The sequence below is a fragment of the Balaenoptera physalus genome (assembly GCF_965194825.1).
Source record: "Balaenoptera physalus genome assembly, chromosome: 3".
NCBI lineage: Eukaryota > Metazoa > Chordata > Mammalia > Artiodactyla > Balaenopteridae > Balaenoptera > Balaenoptera physalus.
The window spans coordinates 139222501-139234782 of record NC_138890.1 but is presented as its reverse complement, the minus strand read 5'-3'; the positions used below and the strand labels follow the sequence as shown (position 1 = coordinate 139234782).

Here is a 12282-nt window from a genome sequence, read left to right as displayed (position 1 = left end):
TTAAATTTTTAATTCAGAGTACATTTTATTGAATTTAAATACATATTAGGCATATCCTTTGAGTTAATGCAACAAAAACATTTTTAAACATTCTAGTACAAACATTTTCTGTGCTGTTTACATAATACAGAAAGGCATTAATGAGAATTTAGACACACATGCTAAAAAAAAATTACAACTACTAGGAAATATGTCATAATAAATCCATGGTCCTTGACTTAAAAAAAAAAAAAAGTAAAGTTTATGGTCAAATTTCTATCTTAAGAGACACAAAAGCAGTTCATGTCATCATATTTAGTGATATTTTTAAACGATTACATAGCATTATAGTTAATTATATATGTAATAAGTCTAATATTTTCATTTGTTTATCAAATAAACTTTAGAAAAATAAGAATTTGTGCTAATTATTTTCTGAAGTAAATTACAAATTAAATAGCAAAATCAATTTTTATAAGCAAAAGTTCTTAATAGATAACACACCAAAATAATATATAGACTTTAACCAATACCCTAAACAAGTTTCACTAGCATTCTCCCATTTGGGACATGAGAAATAATGAAATATAAATGTTACAGGTTAATCATGTGATTAAAAGTAATTTTGACAATGTTAGTCATGAGTGGTGTTCACTGATTTCATAAGTAAATTTTATTATAAGGGCATAATCAGGCATTCCTGACTTATTGAGAATTACATAGATATTATCATTATGACACATTAATCATGAAGGTAAGCAAGTCCAAAGAATTGTCTAGTTCATTTCACAGGCTATCAAAAACAGGACTTTCTTTCCCAGCTTCTCTTACAACTTGTGAATCACATTTTCAAATGCTGATACACTTTAATCATACTACTTTTGAAAAGTAATAAATCTTTAAGCTTACTAAATTGTCTCATTATAGGCACATCTCTATAGTGAGACTCACCTGGCATTTGCTAAAGATAGGTCGTTCCTTGGAGGTAAATTTCAAAGTGTTTATTACTCAAAATTGCAGATATTACTGCTGTGCCTAGGCTAGATCATCCATAAAGTACTTAGCTCCTACCTACAGGCTAAAAATGTGACTTAACAGTCTGTTTTCTGTTTGTCCTGGTAAAATTACAAATAGCACTTTATTTCATTCTCAGTGTTTGGATGATAAATTTTATGGTCACACTAGTTATTGAGAAAACAATGAAGACTCTCAAAACAAACAGAAGTATATTGATTCCCCAGGACCACTGCAGGGACACAAGTATGCCACAGAATAGGTTCTATAAGCCTTAAGAATAAAATTATGGAACTTATGATTTAACTGACCATCGAAAGGAGTGAAATTTTTTTTTAAAAAAGACAGTTAATAGATAATAGCCTCATTTTTCTAAGAAGCACCTAAGTAGCAGGCCAAAGCTGTTCAACGTAGTTAAACCAAGACTCTTGAGGAGGACTCCTTGGATTTCAATCCCAGATCCAAATACCTAATCTCTCAAGCTTTAGTTTCCTCATCTATAAAAAAGTAGTTAATAGTTTCTATAGCATAAGATGATGTGTAAATTAAATGAGATAACACATTTCAAAGTATTTAGCACAGTACCTGTCACATGCTAAGCACTCAACAAATGTGTTTATTACTATTTAATAATATGATATACCCTCAATAAAGAACTCAGCTGATAAACTGAGCATGTAACTGACCTTTCAGGTATACTGCAAATACATTCCTAAATATCACGTGAAAGAAATGCATATAGATAGTTCCAGTTTTCTTTTTATCTATGCTAGAGAAGATAAGTTCACAGTTAATTAATCAAAATCAAAGTAGATATTACATAAATATGTATAATTTAAGATTCCAAAATAATTGAGTCGTTCATCTATTTTTCAGTCATTCAATAAATATAAATTCAGAGAAAGCTATAATAGGTCAGTGTGCCTTTTAATTAATACTGGAACACACACTTGAACTTGCTGCCACCTAAACATGCTAACAGGAAGCAAGTCCCTAATTCACTGCATAACTTGTTCAGTTAGAGAAGATTCATTTTCTATAAAGAAGTAGATATTCAGTAAATAATTTGCATAAATCTATTTAAATGCCTCAAAGATGAAAACCCAGGGAATAAGTGAGCAGAACTGACATTTTTTCTTTTGATGAATTTAATTAATTACAAACTTTCAGTGACCAAAACTAACCAACGAAAGATTTCTAAAAAATATATTTAATACAAATTTTGAATTGGATTCTGAGATATTCTGAGGTACTCTTGAGGTATTGGCAGGGAGGAGGAAAGAGAAAGTTAGGGAAGTGGACACTAATATCTACAGTACCATGCAAAGAACTACAATTACTAAAACTCTTTATGTATATAGAGTCAATACACTATCTTATTAAAATAAAGGATAAAAATAAGGTTAACATTTGCACTGCCTATGAAAAATAAAGGACAATAGGAACATTTTTTTTAAAGTTTTTTTGATGTGGACCATTTTTAAAGTCTTTATTGAATTTGTTACAATATTGCTTCTGTTTTATGTTTTGGTTTTTTGGCTGGGAGGCATATGGGATCTTAGCTTCCTGACCAGGGATCAAACCCACACCCCCTGCATTGGAAGGCGAAGTCTTAACCACTGGACCGCCAGGGAAGTCCCAATAGGAATTTAGATAAGTTGAAAGCAACATACCCTGTATAATAGTTTAGGAATCAGAACTCCCTTTGCTCATTAGATTATTACACATTATTAAAATCTGACAGGACTTTTTATTGTATTACTACTGTTTTTCAAAGAAGTAGAAGCAAACAGTGAAGTTTTAAAGGCTTGTTTATCTCTGTTAAAATATTTTGTTTCAATTCTTTTTTTTTTTTTAACATCTTTATTGGAGTGTAATTGCTTTACAATGGTGTCTTAGTTTCTGCTTTATAACAAAGTGATTCAGTTATACATATACATATGTTCCCATATCTCTTCCCTCTTGCATCTCCCTCCGTCCCACCCTCCCTATCCCACCCCTCTAGGTGGTCACAAAGCACAGAGCTGATCTCCCTGTGCTATGCGGTTGCTTCCCACTAGCTATCTATTTTACGTTTGGTAGTGTATATATGTCCATGCCACTCTCTCACTTTGTCACATCTTACCCTTCCCCCTCCCCATATCCTCAAGTCCATTCTCTAGTAGGTCTGTGTCTTTATTCCCATCTTGCCACTAGGTTCTTCATGACCTTTTTTTTTTTCCCCCTTAGATTCCATATATGTGTGTTAGCATATGGTATTTGTTTTTCTCTTTCTGACTTACTTCAGTCTGTATGACAGACTCTAGGTCCATCCACCTCGCTACAAATAACTCAATTTCGTTTCTTTTTATGGCTGAGTAATATTCCATTGTATATATGTGCCACATCATCTTTATCCATTCATCCGATGATGGACACTTAGGTTTCTTCCATGTCCTGACTATTGTAAATAGAGCTGCAATGAACATTTTGGTACATGACTCTTTTTGAATTATGGTTTTCTCAGGGTATATGCCCAGTAGTGGGATTGCTGGGTCGTATGGTAGTTCTATTTTTAGTTTTTTAAGGAACCTCCATACTGTTCTCCATAGTGGCTGTATCAATTTACATTCCCACCAACAGTGCAAGAGGGTTCCCTTTTCACCACACCCTCTCCAGCATTTATTGTTTCTAGATTTTTTGATGATGGCCATTCTGACCAGTGTGAGATGATATCTCATTGTAGTTTTGATTTGCATTTCTCTAATGATTAGTGATGCTGAGCATTCTTTCATGTGTTTGTTGGCAGGTCTTCTGCCCATTTTTGGATTGGGTTGTATGTTTTTTTTGTTATTGAGATGCATGAGCTGCTTGTAAATCTTGGAGATTAATCTGTTTCAATTCTGATGTCACAATTTAGATTGTTCTTCTAAAAATAAGTGTAAATTTATGAAATTTGATGTTTACCTGTACATTTATCCATGCACCACACACTTCATGGCATCTCCAATGTACCCTCTCTGTGGGAGGTACGGGATACAGAAATAAAAGCAGAATCCAGGAAGGAGGCATATAAGTGCATATTTATAATACAGGGTAGTAAGCACAAAGAAACGTGGAGTTATTCGAGCTCATAAGATGGCACATACTCAGCTGGGTGTGAGGGATCTGCCAGGAAGTAACATCAGATTAAAGTCTTGAAAGCTAAACTTGAGTTCATCAAAAGGGAGGAGCACAGGGGGCAGCATTCTGGACAGACTCTCTCTATGTCAAGGCTAAATCAAGACAGTGGGGAAGGATTTGCAATTTGGAAAACTGCAATATTAAGATATGGCAAAGGTGAGCCTGTAGAGCTTTGTCATGGAAGCTGCCACATTAAGCTACATAGTGAGATTTGTGTTTCAGAAATATGGCCCAGCAGCAATGCAAAAAATGATTAACCGAAGATGAGACTGAGGTAGGAAAATCAAGACCTTAGCTGTTGCAGCTGGCGAGCATGGGGTAGGGGAAGCAGTGGGAGGATTAATGAGCTATTAAAAAGGCCAAAGGAATAGAGATTCATGACTAATAAACATTAGTTAATAGAGAAGAAAACAGCACAATGAGCTCTAGGTTTTGGCCTGGGTAACTAGAGGCTGAGAAAAAAGGGAAAGACTGCAAAGAGAAGATTTACATTACAGCATAAACTGAATATGAAAATATCTGGGAATTTTAAGACATCATTAAATCTATTTATTATGCTGCAAAACTCTGTTAGCTAGAAAGATTGATAGAATTTCCCAAGGTGTCTAATATATAAACGTGGAGTAGTTTTCCTACTTCAGCTTTTCTGCTTGCTTAGTATTTTCAGTTGGTCATTTCAATTTACAGTTGGTCATTTTTAGTTAATCCATTCATCTCCGTGAGGTTAGTTAATGGAAGCATTCCATTTTTAACCTAACAGTGGTAGAATAATTTTCTGGAAGTTCTCTGGAGAGACTCTGAAAAGGCAAAATTCAACTTTAATTTTCTGAGTACCTTTTCTGCTTAAAGTTACTGAATTGAATTGTCTTTGCTAGGAAAAATAGCAAGCATTAACACTTAAAAATTCAATTTACTACATAAATATTTCAGATTATTTTACGTTGGGGAAGCAATTTTTCTTGCTTGAGAACCATTTTGTGGTGGCAAAAGAGAAGAATGCATACTGCATATGAGCTACAAATTGGAGATTTGTATATGTCCAGTCACAAATACATTGTTTTGAATTGGACTTAGTCAAATAGCAGGTCTGAATAATTTTTCACTGAATTCAAACTGTTTAGATTAATTAAGTGAACTGCTTGGTTGTCTGCCATCATATAGATACCACCCAAGATCATTTTATCAAATTAATAATTAATTAAACCAAAACAAATGCCTGGCTTATTGCTCTAAAACAATAAGGTGAAACCTGCCATTACTTAAATGATGTAGTCTGTTCAGCAAAACTTGTGTCAGTAGTTAACATGCTTTACACAAAACACTGCTGCAACAAAATGAGTAGCTTCCAAGTGACACTTTATGTGTATTATTTATACTAGTAATATTTTTAACATTAGTTAAAATGCCATATAAAGTATAATTTTTCACTACCTGAATTTTATTATAATTTTCTCAGCCAGAACATCATGTAAATGTCTAAAAAGTATTTTTTTCAAACAATTGAACTCCTCTTTTCAAGCTGTAATCCCCTAGTCACCAAGATCATGGGTTCTTTGCCCCCATCCCAAACCCTTCCCTCTTTGCCTGTGATTGTTCTGAACGCTGCTGCGCTGTGAGCAGGGGGACAGTGGACTCATCAGCACCAAGGACCCCCAGCAGGTTTCACATCACTGTCTTCAACCTCACCTAGTGTCCTGCCATATGATGTTCATGGTACATTCAAAACCATTAACAACTTTCCATGTCTGTCAGATTTCATTGGACTTATAGTGATTTTTATAAAATAGTCCAGTTATATATGCAATAGAAACAAAGTATTCTATTTTTAAAGAAAAGTCTAAGTTACTGGCAGCAACATAGAACTACTTTAGTACTTCTTGATTTCAGACAAAGGCATTAGTATTATAAACCACTAATAATGCATTTTTAGATATTTAGCCAGCCATGGATACCAGGAAACCATGAAGCACGGAAGCATGCCAGTAGCAGTGCTACATCCCGCCTGTGTGAACCTGTACCCTACAACATCAACACCAGCTGTCACTTAAGAAATCCAAAACCCACAGCTTTAAAAAAATGTTCTCCAGAAAGACTAAAAATCACTTTATCCTGGTGTGGGAAAACAGTGGCGATGAGTGGAATGAGATTGGGAAATCTGCTTTTGTGGTGATGGAGATTTGGGGCAAGTGTATAGTTTTATTTTCTTGCCTTAAACCAATATTTTTGTAGGAAAAGTATGTTTTTCTTATGGAGATTGTAGAGTAACCATCATTAACAAAGGTAGAAAGTACTAATTTCCCCTTGAGGACACTTTTTTTCAATATGACTGAAGGATGAACTTTACATGAAAATTATTACAAATACTTCTACACCTAGTAAACATGATTGGGGAAAAAACCTTTTTAAGACAAATGGCAAAGGGTTTGTCTTTAATGAATTCTTTGGTTATAAACAGGTCTTGAGTGACATTCGCTCTGTGTACTATTTGGTTTTGCTGGTGTCTGTTCTGTGTCCCTTGAGGACTAGAATGAAATTAATTGTCCTGGGTTACAGCTCATAGAACATACTTAATACAATTTACTTTGCTTTAATGTAAAATAATAATAGAATGAAAATATATCTTTAGATCTGAAATAGCATATATTATTTACAAAGCTACGGCTGAGCATCCTGCATAAACTTTTCATCCTTTTAAAAATAAAAATTCACGTGTTCTTAACAGGAAGCAGAAACAAAGCTGAGATCCAAACTCTTTGACATCTTCCTGTGACTTCCTGTGACTCTTGACATGATGTTTCTCATTCACTGGCCCACAGATTCCTGAGTTACATAAAGCATAATGAAACATAATTAGCAAGTATATGGGAATATGTGAGAATAAAATAAGAGAATCCAGAAAAACTGAGAGAGAAAAAAAATAAGACCACATAAAAAGTTGTAAAAGAAACTAGCCTGTGGTGACAAAAGAAAAAATATATATCTGCAGTGTAATAGATTCACTTTTAGATTGGTTGTTACATGTTCTCTGGTGGAAAAAAGATGATTATTTTTGTGTAACTATGTATATTCTCCTATAATATTGTTTAAAAAAGCATATCCAAGCACATAGTGAATGACTAGGTCTTTTTAAAACTAAAATATGTAGATGGATTAATAGCCTATGCATATTGAATTTTAGCTTTTATTTGGAATATCATTTGGAAGCAACTTACATTTTTTCTGTGCCTGGGGGCATTATTTTCTATACCATTGCTATCATCTGATTTCCTGTAGAGAAAACAAGAAAAAAAATTACTAGATGTTTACATTGCATAAAACTAAGTCAGTACACCATCTATATCATGGCCATCAGGTTAAAATTTAAAAGGTCAGTACAGACAGAATTTATTCTTCCTAAAAATGTTTTACTCATAGTGTTGATTTTATTTGTATGCCATTGCTTGGAGCGGAACTGTTGCCACAGATGACAGTGACAAAGGCCTGTTTCTTTCATGCAGAGGGAGAATTGCTTCTCCCCAGGCATGAGTGGAGGCTTGGGTATATAGCCTAACTTATATGTTGCTTTGACACGTGCAAGATAATAGCCAATCAGGAGCTCAGCCAGTATGTGCGATACAGGTGCTATAATTCAACATGTTTATTACATTGAATTAGAGGTTAAACATGTTTCTTTATCTACCCAATGTGTATCAGAGTAAGACCACAATGTGGGCTCCAGATTCTTAAGGAAGACTAAACTAGGTTACAGGGGTGTATAATAAATACCCTTCTAGATGTTATTGGCAGGCTTGAGCTCATTAAACTAGTACCACCAGATAATAAATTCAACCACCTAATCAGCTTTCTCAAAATTTGGGGGATGGGGCAGGTAGGTTAAATACTGTGTGAAATTGTGTGGGTTAAATATCTGGGTGGATCAGATAAATGCTGTTTGAAATGACTAGCTTGTTTTGATGTTATATGCTTATTTAGTACTGTACTATTTTTAAAAGTCATTTTCACCAAGAAATTCTATGAATCACTGGTATCTAAACACAAATATAAGCATCAAATATAAAATGTATTGATAAACAATATTCTCTGTAAAGAAAAATTTGTCTCCTAAACTAAAAATTCTAAAAACAGCATTGGTGAAAAGTTGCTCTAAATGAGTACAAGTGCCCTTGATACTTGATTTAAATCTAAAGATACTGAAATAACCTAAAGATGAGAAATGTGACTGCAAGGGACTGGATAGAAACACTGGGGGGGCTGAGCTGGGAGAACAAAAGAATCCAGGCAAGGGAGTAATTGTTTCAAATATCTGCATGACGGTCATGTTTTTTTTATGACTCTGAGTATAAGAAAGGTAATCAATACATGGGAACCAGAAAGATAAAATGTTCAAATCAATACAAACAAGATGTCCAAGTTCTCCGGAAAGAGGTTTAAATTGCTTCCAACCATGAGAGTCTCTGATTCTAAGACAACACTTTTTTCCTATCTGGGGTTATGGAACTCCTGATATAATTATTTTATGCTCTTAATTTAGAAGTTCATATCCTGTTGATTTAAGTTACCTGCCATGTGTGAACTGAGTAAAAAATAACTATTTGAATAATGTCTACGAATATCTGCATGACAGCTGTCCGCGCCACTCCTGCTTTTTAACCGTGGCTATAGCACTCACACCTCAGAGCCCCTGTTGACTGAAAAAGATAAACTTCAGGTGTCATTTTGGGTTGGTAATAGCTGCTCAGCCCTCCCATTTCCTAGGTTTCTTTCGGCTCCTTTAATCTGGTCTCATTTTCTTGGTCCCCAGTCCTTGGCTGTGTTACTTGGACTTTAAGCACCTCTCTCACTGGGCTCCACTGTCAGTTCTCTGGCTTGGTGGATCCAGTAACTCCCACATTCACCAAACCAAATGATATCCCTGGTAATTTTCTTCCTAGTTCTCCTCATGCTCAGCTCAACTCTAAACAAAGGAGACTGTAACAGAAATATGGCACAATTTGTGTTCCTTCAAAAATAATGACACACAATTCTAGCCCAGTGATTTTCAACACTGAATTCTGAGAATCAGAATCAGTGATAGGCACTTTAAAGAAATACAGATGCCCAGGCACCAATTCCAGAGGTTCTGATCCGAGATATCCAGTTAGGTCTGAGTAACTGTAATTTTAAGAAGCATCCTAAGTGATCAAAAATATAGCCATGGTTGAGAATCATTGCTTTACACAAATAATACCTCCTTATGGTTCTTGAGTGCCTCCTGTGCATCAAAGCCTATGCTAAGGATTTTTACACATAGAAAGTCATTTAATCCACAAACCTTATGTGGTAAGTAATATCATTAAACCCATTTTGTTGAAGAGAAAACTGAAGCACAGAGAGGTGAAAGTAAGTAGTGGAGGGGGATTCTGTTGCATGCAGGTAAATGCCAAATGCCATTTTTCACCACAACATGGACATGTACAGAAAATCACACACACGTTATATACTCTTGTACTTTTTTCCTCTAACTGCAAACATCTTATTTAATTTCATATTTATCTGTATTTTACGCAAGTGAAAATTAATCTATAAAAAATAATACTTACAGCTGTTCAATTTGTTCAAATTCCTTCCCATCATCTGTGTAACAAAAGAAGAATTTAACTGTTAAGATTGGTTTATTATTCTTACAAAGCATATATGCTCAATTCTACTTTCCCCTGAATTCAACATCCCCTGACTGCCTGTGCTGTTTTCCCGCTGTGGAATGAGAGAGATGGGCCCCATCAGACAGCTGCCCCTCCATCATGTCCACTCCTTCCCTGCTCTCCCGACTTGCGAAATCGCCTGCAGTTTTGATCAGGCATAGTCTGGTGCCTGGGATCATCAAAAACAGAACTGACTGATTTGTAATTATTTAAGTTATGAAAAATTTAGTACAAAATCAGGAAAAAATACAGAATGTAAGATAAATTTTCTTAGAGGACCATTGGTTTCTCAGTCTGTTATCCATCAGGCACAGGCTATGAAAACAGAAAGCTGGCAGGCAATGTCTTTTATGAGAATTTCAGAATGTTTGATAAAACGTTTTTAAAAATGAGTTATCTAAATGAAAGAATAATTGTTTGTCTTTGAGATCTTTTATATTAAGCTAATGCAGAATTTTCTAATATTCCAGTACCAATGCACATATCACTTAATTGGTGTGCTGGTCCCAGTAACACTAAATAAAAGGGAAAAAAGGTATATTTTAACATTAAAATTTTTTAGGAAGTTGACACAGGAAGACCATCAGTATAAGCTCATAGCTCACTGTCACCGCTGTTATTAACATAAATACCACTACAAAAAACAAAAGTTAGATTTTTCTCTAAAGCCACCATAATGGATTAAGTCATAACATGAGAATTATCTAAAAAAAAGAAATCCTACCTGAGTGCTTCTTTTTCTTTTGGGTGTACATTTCACAAAGCAGAATAATAGCCACTAAAAGAACCACCTCAGCAGCTATTCCAAGAAATGCTTTGAGGGGCACCCAATAACTCAGCACGACAATTTCAATGTGTTCTTCACTCTCGCCTAATTGGAATATTGCATGGCACCAGTAAGATCCCTGATCTTCCTCTGAAAGTTGCATTATCTTGAGCCTTGTTTCATTAGCACTTTTTCCATTGATGACATACTTATTGTTCATTGGAACACCAACAGGAACCTAATAGAAGGAGACATTAAAATCCATTCCTATCATATTGCATAAAAGATACATGTCCTGAGTGATCTAGTTTCGAGTGAAAGCTACAAGATAGTACCAAGAAAACTGCTTACCAGAAAAAGGGCATATTAGGGACTTCCCTGGTGGCACAGTGGTTAAGAATTCGCCTGCCAATGCAGGGGACAGGGGTTCAAGCCCTGGGCCAGGGCAACTAAGCCTGTATGCCACAACTACTGAGCCTGTGCTCTAGGGCCCGCTAGCCACACCTACTGAGCCCGCGCGCCTAGAGCCCGTGCTCCACAACAAGAGGAGCCACCGCAATGCGAAGCCCGCGCACCGCAACGAAGAGTAGACCCTGCTTGCCGCAACTAGAGAAACCACACGCGCAGCAACAAAGATCCAATGCAGCCAAAAATAAATAAATAAATTTTTTAAAGAAGGGGGCACATTAAAGTATGTGAGAAGTTATACATACAGAGCTCAAGTCTTACCATAGTTTGATCTTTCAAAGGTAGCAAACAAAGGAAAAGTACACTTTGCTTTAACTACTTAGCACTGAATGTTTGAAACTACAGTGTGCAAGTCATCGTGGGTAAATATTCTATGAGAATTAGAAATACAGAAAAATTCCAGCCATCCGGGTTTCATGTTATAATCCCTGACTAGTTCAAAATACTTCCTCCTTCACAAGTGCAGGCATACATTCATTAAATCAACTATTAAATTAATGAAGCTATTATATCTGATCATTCCTGTAAAGGAAGTTCACTGGCTCATGACATTGGGAGTTCCTCAAACTGGAACTGAAGACGAAATCTTCAGGCCTTTGAAGTTGATGTAGAAGAAATGGTAGAAATCCCTGTAAGCCTAGTATACATGGTGGTCTGCGCACCTTCTGTCTTCTCATAGCTGAATTTCTCTCTCTTTCTGACACGTTGGCTTCTGAGATTCACTGGCTTTTCCTCAGCCTTTTAAGATCCATACTAAGCTATCTGGTGGCTGATTTATTTAATCCATTTAAATTGAATTTTATTCTCAGGCCATTTGATGCCTTTGTTGCTCTATCACTCAACTGCACTGCTCAGTAAATGCTAATTTGCATACAAATATTCTTGGAGGTTATCTGATGAAGAACTGTCTGTGAGTTTATTATTTGCCAAAGAAATTATAGCAACCTGGCTCACTGTGCACAGCATTGCCTGTGATGCTTGTTACAAATGTACTTTCTCCAACTCAGAGCTGATAAATCAAAGTACTGCATGTTTAATAGGTGCCCCAGGTGAGTCTGATGCAGATGGTTCGCCTACTTTTTGAAAAAACACTTGACCTAAAGTTTTGACTTGCACCCTCTTCCCTGCACTTTTCTTATATCCTAATATAACCCATGCTTAGGGCCAAATTGAGAGAAACTTAGTATAGCAAATGGAGAGAAGCACAGACTA

The 12282-nt window shown here is 35.6% G+C and overlaps 1 protein-coding gene and 1 long non-coding RNA gene across 5 annotated transcripts in view; both read right to left on the bottom strand.

Annotated features, from left to right (window-relative positions):
• The window catches only part of LOC309657937, a 1158638-nt gene that overhangs the window by 199815 nt on the left and 946541 nt on the right, over positions 1–12282 (bottom strand). The window lies entirely within an intron of this gene.
• Positions 635–12282, bottom strand: part of EMB (embigin) — a 58299-nt gene continuing 46651 nt past the window's right edge. For 2 of the 4 annotated variants that reach the window (XM_082455925.1, XM_082455923.1), the window contains exons 6-8: positions 10561–10840; positions 9735–9768; positions 7013–7422 (exon numbers count right to left, since the gene is read on the bottom strand). In XM_082455925.1, the coding sequence (XP_082312051.1) occupies positions 7314–7422; positions 9735–9768; positions 10561–10840 (423 nt within the window). In that variant the 3' untranslated portion in view covers positions 7013–7313. Of the gene's footprint in view, positions 6976–7012; positions 7423–8131; positions 9124–9734; positions 9769–10560; positions 10841–12282 lie in introns of those variants that run through there. The other 2 variants (XM_082455924.1, XM_082455926.1) reach the window with 2 other exon arrangements.